The 21,853-nt window shown below is 40.7% G+C and overlaps 1 protein-coding gene across 1 annotated transcript in view; it reads left to right on the top strand.

The window, feature by feature from the left end:
* The window catches only part of ITGA8 (integrin subunit alpha 8), a 189,263-nt gene that overhangs the window by 91,187 nt on the left and 76,223 nt on the right, over positions 1-21,853 (top strand). The window contains exons 15-20 of the mRNA XM_002692081.7: positions 2,044-2,151; positions 8,761-8,816; positions 9,439-9,593; positions 12,067-12,204; positions 12,693-12,760; positions 17,483-17,630. Coding sequence (XP_002692127.1) covers positions 2,044-2,151; positions 8,761-8,816; positions 9,439-9,593; positions 12,067-12,204; positions 12,693-12,760; positions 17,483-17,630 — 673 coding nt within the window. The remainder of the gene's footprint in view (positions 1-2,043; positions 2,152-8,760; positions 8,817-9,438; positions 9,594-12,066; positions 12,205-12,692; positions 12,761-17,482; positions 17,631-21,853) is intronic.

Below are 21,853 nucleotides of genomic sequence, written 5' to 3'. Positions count from 1 at the left end.
GGATTCTCCAGGCAAGAACACTGGAGTGGGTTGCCATTTCCTTCTCCAATGCATGAAACTGGAAAGTGAAAGTGAAGTCCTAAGTCGTGTCCAACTCTTAGCAACCTCATGGACTGCAGCCTACCAGGCTCCTCCGTCCATGGGATTTTCCAGGCAAGAGGCACTTGGAGCTGATGGAGTGCAGTTGTCTCGTGGTCCAGCCACTATGCTCTGAATCTACATTTGCAACAAGGCCCTGTTTCCCATAAACGGCTCCCAGTCGATTACTGGACACAATAGGGATACAAACAGGCCCACCTGGAGCTCCACAAACAGGCAACTTTGGCTTAAGACCCTCCTCCCCGAGTGCCCCAGCTGGAGCTTCTTTCCCAGGTTGCCTTTTCTTTCCTTGTTCATTCCCAGGGATCAGACCTACATCACACTCTGTCTTGTGTGTCTAATCCTGTTTAACCTGCTTTTCCAAGGCCTGGAGCTCACACAATATTGAAAATAAAAATCACCTAACAGCGTACATATAGTATACAGGAGTTTAGGAAAATTCCCACTAGGCGCCATTATGGTAATCATGAAATCCTCTAAAGCAGTGCCCTAAACAACACGTTGCCCCATGGCCCAGCCCTACCACCTGTCAGAGGAAAACTTAAGCAGCATGGCATCATCTCACATTGTCATCTGGACATCTGGCTCCCAGCTCTCCTGTCTTGGCACCAAGCTTTAAAAATTTGCCCCATTCCCTTTCCCAGTGATTTACTTTCTTGTCTGGTTTATCCTCACCTAGGTGGTTGGAATTGAGTTTATTCTGTATTAGTCCCTTTCCTCCAGCTCGGCTGCACAACAGAATCACCTGGAGGGTGTGTTTGACATTCGGGTGCCTGGCCTTGACCCCCAGGGGTTCTGATTCAATTGCTCTGTGGTGAGCCTGGGTCTGGTTTCTGTTTTAAAGCTGTTGGCTGCTTCTGTTGTGCAATCAGGACTGGAGAACCATTGCTCTGTATGAAGCACAGAATGAGTCCACCCACCCTCAAGGGTTTAGGTCAATCTGCAAAGCTTGGCTAGAATATTGCCAATCAACATTTAACAATCCCCACTGGCCATCTATTTTACATGTGGTGTGTATGTTTGCACATTACTTTCTCCATGTGTCCCGCCTTCTCCTTCCCGCTGTGTCCACACGTGTATTCTCTATGCGTCTCCACTGCTCCCCTGCAAATAGGTTCATCAGTACCGTCTTTCTAGAGTCCATATACATGAGTTTATATACGATACTTGTTTTTATCTGACTTACTTCACTCTGTATAATAGGCCGTAGGGAATTCGCTGTATGAGTCAGGGAGCTCAAACTGATGCTCTGTGACAACCTAGAGGGGTGGGATGGGGTGGGAGGTGGGAGGGAGGTTCAAGAGGGAGGGGACATGTATATATCTATGGCTTGACTCATGTTGATGTATGGCAGAAACCAATGCAATATTTTAAAGCCATTATCCTTCAATTAAAAGTAAATAAATTTTTTTAAAAAGTAAAAAAATAACAAAGCAAAAAACATTTAAAAGTCCCTATGCAGGGACTTGCCTGGTGGTCCCGTGGCTAAGACTCCATACTACCAACACACGGAACCCAGGTTCAATCCCTGGTCAGGGAACTAGACCCCACATGGCACAACTAAGACCTGGCACCTCCAAATAAATAAAAATTCAAGTACTTACAGGTGTGACACAAGTGACTGTAGGAGGATGTATTTCTTCATATTCAGATGTGAATGTGGATAGACTAGCAGATCCCAGGGAAGTATTTCATAGCCATGTCACCAAAATAGTGTGAGCACTCCATAGACAGAGCAGGTCCGTGAATGCCGCTTTGCTCCACGGTCTCACAGCTCCATAATATTCATGAGCAACCAGAGGTGTCTGAACGTAGCTGGTTGAATCCTGAGCCCACCTGTTCACGCAGTGAGGGGAACTCTTGGCACTGGGGCTGGGAATGTTGGCAGTGGCTTCTGCCTGCTGCTCGCGGGACTGGTTAAAGCCGTGCATCTTCTCCCTGCAGAGCGAGGCCGGTTGTGACGGTGGGGGCCCAACTTCTCCTGCAGCCGGTGATCATCAATCTGGAAAACAAAACCTGCCTGATTCCAGAATCAGTGGCACCTGTGGCCTGGTGAGTTTCTACAGTGCTTCTTGCCCTCTTGTGTGAACTCAGATCACCTGGGAATCTTGTGAACCTGCACTTCGGGGGCCATAAATCAGGGGCGGGACCTGAGACTATGTTTCTGAAGATGCTCCAAAGTGGTGCTGATGTTGCCAGTCTGAGCACCACATCCGAGTAGCCAGGAGTTAGTCTATTAAAAAAAAAAGTAACTGACACAATGCTGATCTTTCGCTGTCGACTTGTATGAAGGGTATGTCTCCATCTTCAGGCACAACATGAGATGAAAAACAAAACTAACCTGAGAAAATTCCTAGCCAAGCGAATCTTGGAGTTCTTTTAAAATCTTGGCATACTAAAACCAACATTAAATAAACTGAAAATATAATTAAAAAAATCTTGATGCTTGTATTTGCATATGCTTATAAACACTTTCCAGACATATGTATTGTCTTTTTTTTTAAATAATGGGTCAGATTGGGTCAGATTACTCACTTTCTGTGCTGAAGACAGATGTAAGTTTTATAACCTCACATGTACAATGAGATGGAAGGTAAATGTTATAGAGATTTTTGTGTCCTCACCTATATTTGGGGGGCTATGATCTCATCATCAGAAGCAGCAGTAAAATTATGGTTCCTTAGCCTGTACTGTAGGAGAACACAGTTTAGACATCTGAGAATTTTCCTTCTGAATCTGGCCAGTCACCTGAAAGGACCAAGAAATAGAACTTGAGTGTAACACAGCTCAAGGAACTGCCAGTTTGCTTCTCAGTATGTAGGTCCTCCAGGGTCAGAGGTCTGTCTTATTGGGTAATGCTTTAGGGTAATATTCTCTGATATAGACACAAGCTTGGCCCAGGGTCTCAGCCTATGCAATTGCCCAGCTTGACCCCAGAACCACAACTTTTGGGCCCGACTATGTAGGACCCTTCTTTCTCCAGATTTTAAAAGGACGTATAGAACTCATTCCTGGCAACTTATCAAACCCACAACCTGGGCATGTTATAACCAATTTAACAGAGGCTATAACATACCTCTCTGCTTTGAAGGCAGACACCCACAGGGGTATCCTATTGGTAACATCTCCACACAATTCAACCATACCATCACCCTGACTCACCCTCTGACATTAGAACAAAATTGGAACACAGCCAAAACACTGTCCAAACCGAGATCAAGAAATCCAAAAAAAAAAAAAAACCAAAACAAAACTACTCCCCCTCCCAAGGATCGTGACTTTTTGGTCTCTAAAATACAGGTACCATGTAAGACCCCTTTTGCTATAGATTCCAATAGTTCCTCACCCCCTACCATCTGCACAGGGTAGGACCCAGTAAACATCTCCAATTGCTCCACACTTCTCACACAGTCACTAGTCTGGGGCAACAAACCTGCTTTTTAAAGTTCTGTGCAACATCCAGGGCTTCCCAGGTGGTGCTAGTGGTAAAAAATCCACTTGCAACAGAGGAGATGCCAGAGACATCTCGATCCCTGGGTTGTTTGGTGGTTTAGTCACAAAGTTGTGTCCGACTCTTACGCCTCCATGGACTGTAGCCCGCCAGGCTCCTCTGTCTGTGGGATTCTCCAGGCAAGAATACTGGAGTGGGTTGCTGTTTCCTCCTCCAAGGGATCTTCCCGACCCAGGAGTCGAACCTGAGTCTCCTGCATTGTAGACAGATTCTTTACTGATTGAACTACAAGGGAAGCCCCAATCTCTGGGTTGGAGAGTTCAATCCTCAGGTTGGAAAGATCCCCTTTAGGAGGAAATGGCAACCCACTCCAGTATTCTTGCCTGGAGAATCCCATGGACAGAGGGGCCTGGTGGTTTATAGTGTACAGGGTCGCAAAGAGTCAGACACGACTGAACACACACACACACTCCAAAAAATCAACAAATATTTGGAGTGTTTTAGATCTGCCCCCATTTTCTAGAAGACATGGCATAACTCAGATGATATGGTCAGCTCCTGAGAAAGTCAGAATGCAGAACACATCAGTCTAGACCCTTAGAAAAAGGGTCCCCAACCTCCAGACTGTGGACCGGTACCTCCTGTCAAACTAGCGTCAGCATTAGATTAGAAGTAAAGTTCACAGGGAATTCCCTGGTGGCTCAGAGGATAAGGCATCTGCCTGCCATGCGGGAGACCAGGGTTTGATCCCTGGGTTGGGAAGATTCCCTGGAGAAGGAAATGGCAACCCATTTCAGTATTCTTGCCTGGAGAATCCCATGGACAGAGGAGCCTGGCCAGCTACAGTCCACGGGGTCGCAAATAGTCGGACACGACTGAGCGAGTTCACTTCACTTCACTTCAAAGTTCACAGTAAATGTAAGCCCTTGAATCATCCTGAAACCATCTCCCCCAACCCCTGCTCCGTGGAAAAACTGTCTTCCACGAAATCAATTCCTTGTGCCAAAAAGGTTGAGGACCACTGTTATAGAATGTATTCCCAGCCAGTTTCAGCATGTTGCTCACGGCCTCTGGACAGGGGTTCATACAGGAATCAGAGCCTTTAAGGGTGGAGGATAAGGGGTGTGGACGACCTTGAAGAATTTCTTTGCTGGGACCTCTCAATTTGGGGAGGACTGTCTTCCCCTCAACGAGCTTCTGAAAGTAACTGGGAAATGCCCTGGGCACATTTAAAAGGGTATGAAACCATAAAGTATTATAATGAAAGCCTGCTCTGAGGAAATATGTGAAAAAGCCAGCATCTCTCTGAACCCTGGATGAAATGAATATGAAAGGAAGAATGAGGACTACTTGAGCACGTGTCCCCATGTCTCTGTTTGCACGTTCATGACTGAACGGACTTCTAGACTGAGTTCTTTAAAGCATATGTGTAGGGCACACTCTGGTGTAAAATCTTCCTATGAACTAGATTATCTTTTCTAGGGATTTTTTGGTTTTTGAATTTTTTTTTAAGTTTTTGGTGTTTTCAACAGATCATAGGATCTGTTTGGTCTTGTGGAAAGAATATTACTTTTCAACAAGAATTTTTTTTCATGAACTCGTGTTGCATTAAATCAGATTACTTAGATAAAATACAATTTGTTATGTGGGCAAATAACAGTTACTTGTTTGGTTCTGTTGCATCCATTTTCTGAAAGATGTTTCATTTTCACATGAAAAAATTTTGAATGGGTGGCTCAGAGTGTTAGAAGATGCGAAATTAACTGCGGGTTCAGTCTCAAATGTGTTTCTCAAATACTTTTTAAGATTTATTATAGGAATTTAGTCCAGTATTTCCAAAATGATTGAAAGGTATTTGTTGATTTTCTTTTCTGTAGTTTTTGTCTGTATTTGATATAATTTTATATTGTACATATTAAAACTATTAAGTCAACCTCTAACTGGGAAATAGTTCTCCATTTCCCTCAATGAGAATTTCTATACCTTTCAAACAGCTATGTAGGTTTATAAAGTTTCTGCTACTTGCATTTCTAAACTAGAAAACAAAATAAAGCCAGCCTATAAATATTCATCTAATTGTTATTGAATGAGAAAAATTAAAATTAATAAAAAATATTTTACAAATGTAGAAGTTCATAAACTGTCCCCTTTTCAAATTTGAAAAAAACTTTTCAGTTACACCTAACTTTATGTAAAATCTATTATTAGCTATCATTGAAAGAGTATTGAATTAGCTTGATTGAAAACTGAAGTGCTTTGTATTTTTAAGTCCTGTTTCACATTTATTTCATTCTTCCTCCTCCATACGTGGCTATGAACACCATTACTTCACAGTATAATTATTCCAACCATTGTTGCATCAGGTTAGGACTAGTGTTAGAGGATTTGTGATATACTTTCCTGCTTTCTGATGCACCAGAAGTATAGCCCAACAGTCTAAATTTTTAATTATAATTTAATAATCATTCACAGCTTTCCCCAACAACTCAAGTGTTTATTGTAATTAGATGAATACCTGTAAGTGTACTTAATAATCTGTTTCATAAAACATGGTGGGGACTTCCTGGCAGTCCAGTGGTTAAGACTATATACATTTCCACTGCAGGGGATGCAAGTTCGATCCCTGTTCGGGGAACTAAGATCCCACATGCTGCATGGCCAAAAAACAATATACACATGATGTACATGTGTGTGTTTATATAGAAGAGAAATATTTTTCTAAATTCAGAATGAATATTTCAGTGAGGTTTTCTTTTTCCGTGAGAACAGAGTGCTGTGCAAGTTATAACTTGGCAACTCTTTTTTTTTGGCTTAAAAACATCTGTAAACAAAATGTGTAGGTTGGACTGCTGTTATCAATAATTCGGTATGAAAAAGCTAAAATCATCCACTTAATGATATAAAGGTAACAGAGAGGGGGAACTAAGTTTAGAGTAACACTCACGGAGCTTCCCAAGTGGCACTAATGTGATGTAGGAGACACGGAGACGCAGGGTCAGTCCCTGGGTTGGGAAAACTCCCTGGAGAAGGAAATGGCAACCCGCTCCAGTACTCTTGCCTGGTAAATCCCATGGACAGAGGAACTTAGTAGGCTCTGGTCCACGGGGTCGCAAAAGAGTTGGATGCGGCTGAGCGCGCGCACAAACACACACACACATAATTCGTAAATCAAAAGTAACCCTTCAACTGATAACATCATTTCTCAATCAAATTCTTCTCCCAAAGAGGAGATAATGTTCACATTCATAACTTAATTTTGCAAAAATTTTTCTGTTTCTTAATTGTGTTAAACAAAATACTGTATGTAAAATTATTTCAATCTACATATAGATCATTTTATTACAAATACGAATTTATCTTATGCAAGCTAATGAGTTTTGTTTGTTTCGTGTAAGGATGAACAGAAAAAAAAGCCAATGTACAATCTTAACACGTAACCAAGTACTTCCAAATAAAGTCGGACACAGAAAAAAATTCCAGCTTTGAAAGCCAGACCTGCTACAAAATTTAAAGATGTGATTCACTATTCGTCTTTCTTGAGTAATTCCAACTGAAGTAGAAGTGGGCTGGAATTTGTGATTTCTCTGGGGAAGTGGTACAAACACTTGAAATAGCAGAGACGTCTCGGGAAATGTTTGGCTTAATGGTATGTGGCAAATTATTTACCCTGAAGGGAGACATTGACTGAGGTCACGGCAGCTCGATGAATCCCAGATGTGACACATCTTCATTATATTTGACACAGGAAGCTGACACATAATTAAAGCACAACGAGGGATTATTTACTCCTTTTGGATTCTGTAGAAATGTTCAAATCATACTATAGTATTTACTAATAAACAATGTTAAGGCTGTCATTAAATCATACTTAAGTATTTTCTTGTATTTTCACTTCCTTAGAAATGTGAAAAAGCTTCCTCGTGAATGCTGGCTTTTAGAGCTTGACATTTTTCCGTAGGGAGTTTAGCACAAGCAACAGGCAGGCAGAGACCACTGGCCAGTCTTCATTCTCTCCATGGCCAGATCCAAGTGCAGGCTGTCCTATAAGCCACAGCAGGCCCCTCCCCGGATTGGGTTTAAGCACATTCAAGGAAAAACTATCAAGCTCTCTCTGGCATATCTATCTTCTCTCTTTTTTTGGCCATGCCAGGCAGCATGCGGGATCTTAGTTCCTCGACCAGGGATTGAACTGAGGCCCCCTGCACTGGGAGTACAGAGCCTTAACCACTGGATCCCCAGGGAAGTCCCCTCCATCCTCTCTTTATTGCCCTTACACACAGTATCATTGTGCCTACAGAGCCTGAGACAGCCATTCTCCTCTCCCCATTTTCTTTCTTTTCCCTTCCTCTTCTGGTATCTCTCTGTCTCAAATTATATCCCAGCCCTGGCAAGTAACTGCCGAGTCCCCATCTGCTTCCAAGAAAAGTGGATTCTGGTTCATTGTACTGTGATGCTCCATGCCTCTCTGAATTAAGTCCAAATTCTTTTTTTTTTTTTTTTAATTGAAGTGTAGTAGATGTATAATGTTATATAAATTACAGGTATACAGTATAGTGATTCACAATTGTTCAAGGTTATACTCCATTTATAGTTATTATAAAACAGTGGCTATGTTTCCCATGTTGTACAATATGTCCTGGTAGCTTATTTTTTACCTACAAGTTTGCACCTCTTAATCCAAATTCTTTAATGTGATTTTCAAAGTCCTGTTCCCTACTGATCGACCAAGCCTCACTTTCCTCAGCTTCCTGGTCCTGCTCTAATGCACCAAACATGCCAGATTCCTTCAGATTCCTCAAACTGGGGTCACCTCCAGGCTGTATCACTAAGCTGCCCCCTTACTATTCTGCCCAATTCTTTACTTCCTAGCACATGGAAGATATTTATATGTCTTTCTTGAATAAAGACAGCAAGTAATTGATTAATGAATCCACTGATTAAATTAGTTGACCTCTAGTAATATTTCTAAGTATTACCTTCCTATGTAATAATATCACCTTTCTTAATTGTATTAGACTTGTAAGATATATATATATATCAATCAATAAATAATAAATATGTGCATATTTATTTGTTTAATTGTGTGTGTACTAAGAGATGTATAGAGGAAAAATAACATATTTGTTTATCTGGGGTGAGGAAAAGAAAGATTGCTGCTTCAGACTGAAAAGTTTGTTAACCAGAAAACTATTAACTATTATTTTCTCTAGCTTTTCTTTAAAAGTGTGTGCATCTGTGGCAGGCCAGAACATTGCAAACACAATAGGTGAGCATATTTTCATTTTCTATTCCTCTACCATATTAAGAAAATTCACTAGTAAGTGGACTTCCCCGATGGCTCAGTGGGTAAAGAATTCACCTGCAATGCAGGAGGTACAGGTTTGATTCCTGGGTCAGGAAGATCCCCTGGAGGAGGAAATTGCAACCCACTCCAGTATTCTTGCCTGGAAAATCCCATGGACAAAGGAGCCTGGCAGGCTACAGTCCATAGGGTCACAAAGAGTTGGATATGATGAGCAATTAAACACAAGCACTTCACTGCATAGACCACGTGAAACTCTCAAAGAGCTCTTTATTCACACAAAAATTTCTGTTATATATATGGGAACTTCTACCTAAATACTCCTTGAATAATTGGTATTGTCTATAAAAACAGATACAATTATGGGGGGAAATGACTGTGTAAAACCATCATAAAACAAGTTTTTAAGTTTGGGGAGTATTTTATCAAATCTACACAGCTCATGTATTGTTTGTGATCCCAACTATGGCAAAAATGTTTCCTAAATAAGCAAGGTGAAACGGGAATTCTCTCTGATAAAGCACTGCATTCACTGAATACTTTTCCTTTCTGGATTATATTTGCTTTACGTCTTTCTGTCCTTTAGGCCTGACCGCTGAGGTGCAGTTAGACACCCTGAAACAAAAAGGAGCCATTAAACGTACACTCTTCCTTGATAACCATCAGTCACATCTCATCTTCCCTCTCGTGATAAAAGGGCAGAAATCCCTCCAGTGCCAGGATTTTATCGTTTACCTTCGAGTAAGTGTTTCAGAATCAAACCTTTTTGGCCTCTCACATTCAAATCAAAACTCTAATCATTTTTGTCCATTTAAACCATCACAGTGGTTCTCACGGGCTTCCCTGGTGGCTCAATGGTAAAGAATCTGCCTGCAATGCAGGAGACCTGGGTTCAGTTCCTGGGTAGAGAAGATCCCCTGGAGGAGGGCATGGCAACCCACTCTAGTACTCTTGCCTAGAGAATCCCATGGACAGAGGAACCGGGCAGGCTGCAGTCCATAGGGTCACACGGAGTTGGACACAGCTGAAATGATTAAGCAGCAGCAGCAGTGGTTCTCATAGACCCACACCTATTTTCACTTGATTGGAGGAAACTTGAGGACCACACACTCCTATGTTGAGCCTGACTTCAGTCAACCTGATAATATATTGCCGTTACTTCCTAAGTTGCTTCTTTTTCTTTTTCCTTTTAATTTTTTATTGTAGTTGATTTATAATGTTGCATTAATTTCTGCTAAGCTGCTTCTTGTTTTGAATATACTCTTAGTCTTAATACTAACTCAGGTGGTTTTCATTTCTTCCTCCCCTTCCCTAAAACACGAAAGTCAGACACAATTTATTTGAACTTTTATCCTGCATGAGGATGTTTGGCCAGATTTTATCAAGGTGCATCTCTGAGCCAACTCAGGAAAAGGGTGAGGCAGTCACAGGCTTTACTGAATGTAAGTTATAATTATATTTTTAAAGCAATGCATTCTTTTTAAAAAAACTTTTTAGTTTATATTGGAGTGTAACAATGTTGTGATGGTCTCAGGTGAACAACAAAGGGACTCAGGCATATCTATACATGTAGCCATTCTCCCCCAAACTCTCCTCCCATCCAGGCTTCCACATAACATTGAGCAGAGTTCCTTGTGCTACATAGTAGGTCCTTGTTGGTTATCCATTTTTAAATATAGTAGTGTGTACAGGCAACTATTAGTTCCTTCTCGAAGTCTGCAAGTCTCTTTCTGTTTTGTAAGTTCATTTGTATAATTTCTTTTTAGATTCCACCTATAAGAGATGTCATACGATGTTTCTCCTCTGACTTAACTTCACTCAGTTTGACAACCTCTACGTCCATCCATGTTGCTGCAAATGGCATTATTTCATTCTTTTTAATGGCTGAGTAATATTCCATTGTATAAATGTACCACATTTATCCACTTCTTTATCCATTCCTCTGTCGATGGACATTTAGATTGTAAGGCAATGTATTTTTACAATAACTCCTAAGCCTCTATTAAATTAAAAATCCAAAATGTGTATGATACAGTTATTTCATCTTCTTACCAATGGTAAGGTGGTAAAGACTCTTTTCAGTTGGTCTTCTCTTTGAGGGGACATAATAATGGAAAACCCACAGAAAGCAGAGTTTAAAAATAAAGTAGATGACTAATGAGAACCTACTGTATAGCTCCGGGAACCTTACTCAGTGCTCTTTGGTGACCTAAATGAGGATATCCAAAAAGAAGGGGTCTATGTATATGTATGGCTGATTCACTTTGCTGTACAGCAGAAACTAACACAACATTGTAAAACAACTATACTCCAATAAAAGTTAATTTTAAAAAACACATTCTGGAATGAAAAGCCAGCACGACCCCTGTGTCTCATTAGGACTGATGCTGGCATGCATCTGAAGGCTGGCATGCCTACTCCACAGTTTGGGAGCTTCTGTGTGCCCAGACCTTATTGCTGGAGCTACCCCCTCACTCCCAGCAAAGTTCTGGTTCTTTTCTAAGGGAACTTCAAATGTTCTGAAGGTGTTTTGAAATTCATACAAATGAGGACTTTAAAGAAATGATGAGAAAGGAAGATAATCGAGAGGTTTTCTTTCTCTGAGCACAAGAGGGCTTATAAATTCTGCCGACCTCATCAAAATAAAAATCCCAGTTCATGAAACTCTCAGTGACTTTTACTGTGCATCTGTTTTTTATGTATAGAGCTTCTGTGGCGGCTCAGTGGTAAAGAGTCTGCCTACAATGCAGGAGACCCGGGTTCCATCCCTGGGTTGGGAAGATGCCCTGGAGAAGGAAATGGAAACCCACTCTAGTATTCTTGCCTGGGAAATCCCATAGGCAGAGGAGCTTGGCGGGCTACAGTCCATGGGGTCACAAAGAGTCAGACATGTCTGAGCACAAACATAAGCTTTTAACTATGTGATTTGACCCATTCGTGTGAGTTGTTGAAGACCTGGAGAACCTAAAGATTGCCACTGGAAGTATGTATTTCATCAAAGGCACAGCTCTAAATGACCCCATCTCTGAACATAGATTCATGAAGCTGGCTCTTCTGTGCTACATCCATCAGCATGTGCCTAAGCCTGCTGGGGTGGTAATTACTTCATCATTCACTTGCATTGAGCAAAATCAAATGTTGCCTGCCTTTCAGCAGCTAACATCTTGCAGCCATTTTACAGAGCCTTTCTTGAGTTTGTGATTATTTTCTCTAGGATGAGACTGAATTCCGAGACAAATTATCTCCAATCAACATTAGTTTGAATTACAGTTTGGATGAATCCACTTTTCAAGAAGGTCTGGAGGTGAAACCAATATTGAACTACTACAGAGACAATGTTGTTAGTGAACAGGTAGGTCCTGGACCATCTTGGATGGTATAATCTCAGTCAGGCCCTGGGCACTGCTCCCATGACCTTAAGACAAAATCCGTCCCATTTTGTTTTCATTCCTGCACACACGCTTATAACATTTGGGAGATTTTCCGAACACGTTTCTTGAAAGACCGCATCCCTGTGTTTTCGGAAGCCCTTCCCCTTGTGCAACCAAGATTTAATTTGTTCAAAATGTGACTGTAATAGAAGCAATACAGCCTGTAATCCTCAAAACACTGCCAGAGTAGCATTCTTTACAGACATTTCAGATTGAATTGGAATCGGGCTCTTAAGTAAACTAACCTATATGGGAAGGTCACTGCCAAACACAGTTTCTAGCTGGGTGGACTCAAGCAGATATGCAAGGAAATCTTTGGTTTAACTTGTGGGATCATTCATAATTTTCAAAAAAAGGATGGGATGTGGGTTTTGTCAGATTCTTTCTGATACATGTTTGCACAACTCAGGCTCACATCCTGGTTGACTGCGGAGAAGATAACATGTGCATTCCTGACTTGAAGCTGTCAGCTAGACCGTAAGTTTAAATAAATAAACTTGTCCATTTTATCTAATGGAATACAGGTGTTTATTTAAAGCTTCCCTGGAGAAAGTATATACTTCCAACTACTACCCAAAATGTGCTGCCTGAAATTCTTGAGCTCAGCTACCCTTTGGGCTAGCCTATGGTTTGGGTCAGTATCTTTGTCATTGGTGTCAAGTGAGACACCCTAAGACATTGCCTGGGCTGTTTCATCTTTCAGCAAAAGTAGGGGGAAATGTTTTTGTTCGAAGTTAACTCATCTCTGGGTGGTTCCGGTTATATTTATTTGCCTCCATCTTGTGGGCAAAGGTTCAGACAGGCTGGTTCCATCAATACCTTTGCTGAACCTGTTTTTGCAGCTCCCTATGACTTAGAGGCATCTTTAAAATGGTCAAAACAAAAGTAATTTTGATTTACTGGAAAAAAAATGTTAATGTGACTCAATGAAGTAAAGCTGAAGATATCACAAATCAAATAGGAATCCAAGGGCAGTGTCCTGGGACTTCCCTGGTGGTTTAGTGGTAAAGAATCCACCTTGCAATGCAGGGAACCCATTGTTAGTCACTCAGTGGTGTCCGACTCTGTGACCCTGTGGGCTGTAGCCTGCCAAGCTCCTCTGCCTATGGAATTCTCCAGGCAAGAATGCTGGAGTGGGTTGACATTTCCTTCTCCAGGGGATCTTCCCGACCCAGGGATTGAACCTGGGTGTCCTGAATTACAGGTAGAGTCTTAACCATCTGAGCCACCAGGGAAGCCCTCCCTACATTGGCAGGTCAAAACAAAAGTGATTTTGATTTACTGGGAAAAAAATGTTAATGTCACATAATGAAGTAAAGTTGAAGATGTCACAGAATCAAATAGCAATCAAAGGGCAGTGTCCTGGAACTTCCCTGGTGGTCCAGTAGTTAAGAATCCACCTTGCAGTGCAGGGAACATGGGCTCGATCCCCGCTGGGGAAAGCAAGATCCCATATGCTGTGGAGCAACTAAACCCGGGCACCACAATGAGAAAGTCCCTGTGTGGCAATGAAAAATCCTGCTCTCTACCACTCAATCCAATACAGCCAAGTAAATAGTAAACAAATGCATTTTTTTTTAAAATGGCCGTATGCTGTTAATAGGATTCATTATAGTTTTAAAGATGTTACCTTTGGGGGCAACTGAGGAAAGGGCACATGGGATCTCAGTGTTATTTCTTATAAGTGCATGTGAATCAATAATTGTCTTAAAAGTGTTTTTTTTATGTCACACACACAAAAGTATGTTTTTTAATAGGAAGTGAAATTGTTTCAATTCTGAATAAACCTTTACTATCAAAAATTCTAGCGTTTTCCCCAGTTGATTCATATAACTCATCATTTAAGACTTCTTAAATGTACCCAGATTATTGTACCCAGCAAGGATTTCATTCAAGTATGAAGGAGAAATCAAAAGCTTCTCAGACAAGCAAAAGCTGAGAGAATTCTGCACCACCAAACCAGCTCTCCAACAAATACTAAAGGATATTCTCTAGACAGGAAACACAAAAATGGAGTATAAATTCGAACCCCAAACAATAAAGTAAATGGCAACGGGATCATACTTATCAGTAATTACCTTAAACGTAAATGGGTTGAATGCCCCAACCAAAAGACAAAGACTGGCTGAATGGATACAAAAACAAGACCCCTACATATGTTGTCTACAGGAGACCCACCTCAAAACAGGGGACACATACAGACTGAAAGTGAAGGGCTGGAAAAAGATTTTCCATACAAATAGGGACCAAAAGAAAGCAGGAGTCACAATACTCATATCAGATAAAATAGACTTTAAAACAAAGGCTGTGAAAAGAGACAAAGAAGGTCACTACATAATGATCAAAGGATCAATCCAAGAAGAAGATATAACAATTATAAATATATATGCACCCAACACGGGAGCACCGCAGTATGTAAGACAAATGCTAACAAGTATGAAAGGAGAAATTAACAATAACACAATAATAGTGGGAGACTTTAATACCCCACTCACACCTATGGATAGATCAACTAAACAGAAAATTAACAAGGAAACACAAACTTTAAACGATACAATAGACCAGTTATACCTAATTGATATCTATAGGACATTTCATCCCAAAACAATGAATTTCACCTTTTTCTCAAGCGCACATGGAACCTTCTCCAGGATAGATCACATCCTGGGCCATAAAGCTAGCCTTGGTAAATTCAAAAAAATAGAAATCATTCCAAGCATCTTTTCTGACCACAATGCAGTAAGATTAGATCTCAATTACAGGAGAAAAACTATTAAAAATTCCAACATATGGAGGCTGAACAACACGCTGCTGAATAACCAACAAATCACAGAAGAAATCAAAAAAGAAATCAAAATTTGCATAGAAACGAATGAAAATGAAAACACAACAACCCAAAACCTGTGGGACACGGTAAAAGCAGTCCTAAGGGGAAAGTTCATAGCAATACAGGCACACCTCAAGAAACAAGAAAAAAGTCAAATAAATAACCTAACTCTACACCTAAAGCAACTAGAAAAGGAAGAAATGAAGAACCCCAGGGTTAGTAGAAGGAAAGAAATCTTAAAAATTAGAGCAGAAATAAATGCAAAAGAAACAAAAGAGACCATAGCAAAAATCAACAAAGCCAAAAGCTGGTTCTTTGAAAGGATAAATAAAATTGACAAACCATTAGCCAGACTCATCAAGAAACAAAGGGAGAAAAAAAAAAAAACAAAAAGACTTCTTAAAATATTTAATTAAAAGTTTATGGCTTCCCTGGTGGTTCAGTGATAAAGAATCTGCCTGCCAATGCAGGAGATGTTGGTTAGATCCCTGGGTCAAAAAGAGCCCCTGGAGAAGGAAATGGAAATCCACTCTAGTATTCTTGCCTGGGAAATCCCACAAACAGAGGAAGCAGGTGGGCCACAGTCCACAGGATCACAAAGAGCTGGATACGACTTAGGGACTAAACAGCAAAGAAATAGAAACTGCATTTTCACTTAGAAGCATTCATGGGGCACATAGAAGCATTCAAGGGGCACATTACAGATAATGTGATTATTTCTTGCTGTAAAAATATCTTAATTTATTAAATTTAAATGTTATACTTTCTAATTAAAAAGGAATGGCAATTAGAATACACAAGGTAGTACTTTCTGAACTCTGGCATTAGAATACTATACCCTTTGTAAAAGCTTGTTTAATTTTCACCTTATTTAGCCATGACCAGGGTATGTATGCAAACTAGCTTGTCACAGATATCAACTTGTCATCAGATGGAATCTTATCCTTTTTTGTGTTACAATACCATGAAAACTCCCTATATCAAAAAGTTTAAACAAAACATTCTTATCCAAGAAATGTACTATTGGAATAGTCTAAAGAATAAATTACAAACTATTTCATTAGAAAAAAAAGAATCAAAGGACTTCTCGGTGGTTTGTGATGGAGACACAGCAGTCCAGCCCTGGTTCTGACTGCATTGTATTAGGGGAAGAAATAGGTCTGAGGGGTAAATATCCTATGGCAGAAAAAGCATAGGAAGAAACTTTATTTGCCTCTGTCTTGTGGACAAAGGATTCAGACAAGCCGGTTCCATCCACATCTTTGCTGAACCCGTTTCTGCAGCACTCTGTGACTTAGAGGCATCTTTAAGATGGTCAAATCAAAAGCAGTTTTGATTTGATGGAGAAAAAAATGTTAGTGGCACTTGATGAAGTAAAGCTGAAGATGTCACAAAATCAAATAGGAATCAAAGAGCACCCAGTAAAAGTGTGCTCCTCCCCACCTCCTTCAACCCAGACCCGCCCCAGGACCTATCTCACTGCCAGTGTGGAATCTTCTTGGTAACCGCTCATTGGGACCTTTTCCAAATTTCATAATTTAGCGAGTGTCCAAAGCAATATCTTCGATTAAGGGTCAAAAGTAGGCTTTTCCAAATGCTGGTTCGATTAGAAGTTTGGAGGGAATTAAATTTCTTCAAAATACCCCCCAATCTTCCAGTAGTTGTTTGAGATCTTTTGTCTGCCTTCTTCTTCCCTCTTAGGTTCCCCTTTATGTTGCCCACGCCTCCTCCTCGTACTTTCTAAATCACCTCTTTCCTTCTCTTCCTGCTGTCTGTCTTCCTCCTATGGGAGGTTTTCATGGATGGGCTGAAGCTCCCTCCTTCTGGCTCGTGAGCCGAATCTTGAAATTTTCAGTTTTTGCTGGCAGACTGTTAAGTATGTGGGTAGCTGAAAATTGATGACAATGAGAGGATTTATACCACTGCAATCAGCAAATGCTGTAGGTCATAGTTTTAATTTTTATTTTTTGAGAACTGGTTGTTTACTTATTTATTATACAGGTTTTAAAGGTTACTTTCCATTTATAGTGATTACAAACTACAGGCTACATACCCCACATTGTACAACACAATCCTTGAGCCTAACTTAGCCAGTAGTGTGTGTCTCCCACTCCCTGACCTCAGTATTGCCCCTCCCCCCTCCACCAGTAACCACTAGTTTGGAGAACTGGTGGTTAAACATTTACCCTGGAGTGTTTTCCTACCCTTCCCATCCAGACAGTTTTAATTCTTCTGATCACCGCCTCATGTCAATGAATCTTGTTTTTTTCTCAGTCTTGCATGTTCACATCTTCCTCTAAGTCCTTAAATAAAACATCCATGCATCCAGAGATATATCATACCTAATGATTCTTTTTAAACTGCATTTTTAGAGATAAGCACCAGGTCATCATTGGAGATGAAAACCACATTATGCTCATAATCAATGCGAGAAATGAAGGGGAAGGTGCCTACGAAGCTGAGCTCTTTGTGATCATTCCAGAAGAGGCCGATTATGTTGGGATTGAACGCAGCAATAAGGTAATGCCAGGAGGTAATCTGAACGAGGAAAGAGCTAGGTGTATTTTGAAATCAAATCCATGTTAAGTCATCTTAGCTGAGAGTTTCTTCATTAGGAAAAGGAAACAAGATGGCTCCTCATTTTGTTAAGCACGATAGCAATGGCCCAGGAAAAGTGATGGCCTTAAGTAAGTATTCATATCTTTCTTGGCCACAGTGCAAAGATAAAGTGACCAAAGATTGGGAGCTGAAACGAGGAAGACCACTGTCTGAAAGAAGCAGCCCATCAATGTGATCCATCACCATACCCCCAAGCTGACTTCCACCCACCCCAGCTGTTTTCTGGCCTTGACTTTGAGCTCCTTTATGCTTCAAGCAGGTCCCAGGAGGTCTGGTTTTCATTACTGCTTTTGGAGGAAGGTCCTGCCAATCCCAGCTGGGCACTGAAAAGAGCCTAGACAGGCACTGGAAACGAAAGGCATTCATTTTTTTTTTCTTTCTTCTTAGTCTACCTTTTCAGGACCACAACCAAGAAAAAGCCAAGCTTTAGTCATTAGCCATTCCTGAAGTGCCTCTGTTTGTTAAACTGACCCTGATGCTCTTTATAGCTTTCCTTTCCTTATCAGAATATGAATCTTCCCATGCAGAATATCTTTGGGTTCTGATAGAAAATCATTATAAATACACCAAAGGATAACAGAGAGTCCCTTGGTTTCAGAGATATACAGACTCACATTTAAGGGCAGAGGCCAAGTCTCACACTTGCATAGTCTTGCCTGCCGTTTTCATGGAAGTCTGCACAATGAGTATTATTTAAATTCTTGCTGATGGGTATGGTTCATTTAACTGAAGTTTATTAAAATTCTGCTAGTTTCCAAAAACTGCACCATCTTGGGAACATGCACATTCTAATGACTTTATCATCTAATGAAATATAATTCCTTTAAAGAAATGCTAACAACAGTTGTGATGTGGGTATTTGAAAGACATTTACAAATGTGAGAAATACCAAATTCTCTATGCACACCTCTAGTCTCATGATTAATGTTTTGGTTAAATTATCTTCTCAGTAAAAAATAAACCCAGAGGAACAGTAATCAAGTATATTTGACAGTCCTAAAGTCATCACAAACTTCTGTTGTTTCTAGGGAACATATCCTCTAGGAACACTTACAAGCAAATAATACATAAACAAGCAAACAATGAAGCTCAAGTATGTTATTTTAAAAGCTGCTCCAGGGCTCTTTTTATGTTTTTATTTCAATGCCCTTTCTGTCACTCCACCCCTGACTTAGTTACACAAAGCATCTATTCAAAATGTTCTTCTTTTAGCAAAACATCCAGTTTACTATCCACTTTGTTGCATGGAAAACATAGGAAACATTTATCGTTTCTATCTTTGGGGCTTTAGACATTATGACAGACATTATCCATAATCTCCAGTGAGTCCTTAACTGTTTTCCTCCATCAATTTCCCTTGGGCAGAATTTGAATTTGACATGACTAAGGCACATTCTAATTCCTTCTTTGTTTTTAAGCAGTTTGAGGTTTGTGTCCCTTTTTCTTTATACTCAGTTCAAGTTTGGGGCTTTTTTAAAGCAATTTTCTCCCAAGAGGAAAAATATGAGGGATTATCTGATTGTTGGTTTTGTTGTTCTTTGATTAAAATCATTTTTTTAATTTGAGCATAATTGCTTTACAATGTTGTGTTAGTTTCTGCTATACGACAAAGTGAATCAGCTATATGTGTATATATATCCCATCCTCTTGGACTCCCTCGCACCACCCCATCCCACCCCTCTAGGTCTTCATAGAATACTGAGCTGAGCTCTGTGTGCTATACAGCAGATTCCCAATATAAATTCCTATTTTACACATGGTAGAGTATATACATCAATCCTAATTAAAAAGACTAAAAATAGGGATAAAAAGTAAAAAGTTAAAAATGGAGCTACCATATGACCTAGCAATCCCACCACTGGGCATATACCCTGAGTAAACCATAATTACAAAAGATACAGCACCCTAATGTTCATTGCAGCACTGTTTACAATAGCCAGGACATGGAAGCAACCTAGATGTCCATAACAGAGGAATGGATAAAGAAGATGTGGTACATATACACAATGGAAAGCATACCTCTTTTCAAAAATGTAGATGCTGGTCCTCTCCTGCTCTAGAGACCTTAATGGAGTCAGCCTTTATACTTTTTTTCAGTGACCTTTCTTCTAAATGTTTCCAGAAATAAAAGCCTATGTGCGTTATCTTTTTATTATTGTGGTAAAATATATGTAACATAAAAGTTACCATTTTAACCCTTTTGAAGTGTACAGTTCAGTGATATGAAGTATAATGCCATTGCTGTGTCACTACTGACCAGCTCCAGAACATTTCCATCATCCCAGACAGAAACTCTGTACCCAGGAAACCTGGGCTCCCTCTTACCCCTTTGCCCGGCCTCTGGCACTCAGCATTCCACATTCTGTCTCTATGAACCTGTCTATTCAAGGGACCTCATATACACTCCACTCTTCTGTCTCCACCCACTTCACACTCAGTGTATCCAGAATTGGATTTCATGGGGACATTATTCAGTTCATCACAGGTATGTAGTTGAATATAGCCGTCAGCTTTTAACCTACCACAATTTCCCCCCGGTTCCAATAATAAAATGTTTCTAAATCATCCCAATACTCTGGTCCCTAAACCTATGATCTTTTTCTTTAACAGCTTCGCTGAGGTTCAATGTGTATCCTGTAAAATCTACCCATTGTAATTACATAAGTTCAATACACACACAATTCAGTTATTTTAGTAGATTTATAGAGGAATGCAACTATCACAGCAATACAGATTTAGAACATTTCTATCCCCTCAAAAAGTTGCCATGTGCTTATTTGCAGTCACTCACCACCCCTAAATCCAGCCAAGGCAGCCACTAATTTACTTCCATCTGTGTAAATTTACCTTTTCTGTACACTTCATATTAATGGGACCATGCATAAACAGTCATTTGTGTCTAGCTTTTGCTTAGTACAATGTTTTTGAGGTTCATCTACGTCACAGTGTGTATTGGTCATCAGTAGTTATTCCTGTATATTGCTGAGTAATATTCCATTGTGAGAACAAATCTTGTTTTGTTTATCCACACACACACAGACATACAAAAAGAACTAGACTCCATCTTTCCACACTCCTCTCCATAGCCTATCTCAGGGAACCTCACTAGTCTCCACTCAGTTTCTAAAAGTTAAGTCAGCGTACGCCCGTCCAACTGTATCGTGTCTCCATCTCACTGCTTGTCTCCAGACGGACTCAGCCTTCTCCTGGGATGACTACAACAGTCTCCTAAGTCATCTCCCCATCTCCCATCTCCCCATCTTCCCTACACAGGAAGCCGCCTTTCTAAAATGCAAATCAAAGCATATATGTGGAATATAAAAAATGGTACAGATGAAGCTATTTGCAGGGCAGGAATAGAGACACAGACGTGGAGACTGGACTTGTGGACGCAGGAGAAAAGGAGAGTGCGGGACAAACTGGGAGAGCAGCACTGATATACATACACTGCTATGTGTAAGACAGATAGGTGGTGGGAGCTCAGCTCGGTGCTCTGTGTTGACCGAGAGGGGTGGGCTGGAGGGGTGGGGGAGGGAGGTCCATTAGGGAGGGGATATGTGTATACATACAGCTGATTTGCACGTGTACAGGAGAAGCTAACACAACATTGTAAAGCAACTACAATTAAAAAAAAAAAAAACACAAAAAACCCTTTCTAGCTCCCCATTGCTTGTAGGATAAAGTGCAAATCCCTAAGATGACTTATGAGGCCCTTAATTACACCCCTGCTGATCTCCTCTTGGGCTTCCCAGGTTGCTCAATGGTAAAGAACCTGCCTGCCAATGCAGAAGACACAGGAGATACGGGTTTGATCCCTGGGTCAGGAAGATCCCCTGGAGGAGGTAAAGGCAACCCACTCCGGTATTCTTGCCTGTAAAATCCCATGGACAGAAGAGCCTGGAGAGCTATAGTCCATGGGGTTGCAAAGAGTCAGATACAACTGAGTGAGTGAGCACACATGCACGCTCATCTCCTCAGCCGCCTCACAGGCTTTTGAGTCTTTCCTTTACCTACACTCTAATCCTAGAGGGATGGAATTTCTTTTCAGTTTCTGTATTACCCATGAACCCTCCCACCACAGAGGGCTCACATGTCCTGCTCCCTCAGTAACTCCACTGTCTGTC

Source organism: Bos taurus, chromosome 13 (genome assembly GCF_002263795.3).
Source record: "Bos taurus isolate L1 Dominette 01449 registration number 42190680 breed Hereford chromosome 13, ARS-UCD2.0, whole genome shotgun sequence".
NCBI classification, from domain to species: Eukaryota; Metazoa; Chordata; class Mammalia; order Artiodactyla; family Bovidae; genus Bos; species Bos taurus.
The sequence above is the reverse complement of the archived record's forward strand: the minus strand, read 5'-3'. Positions and strand labels throughout refer to the sequence as shown.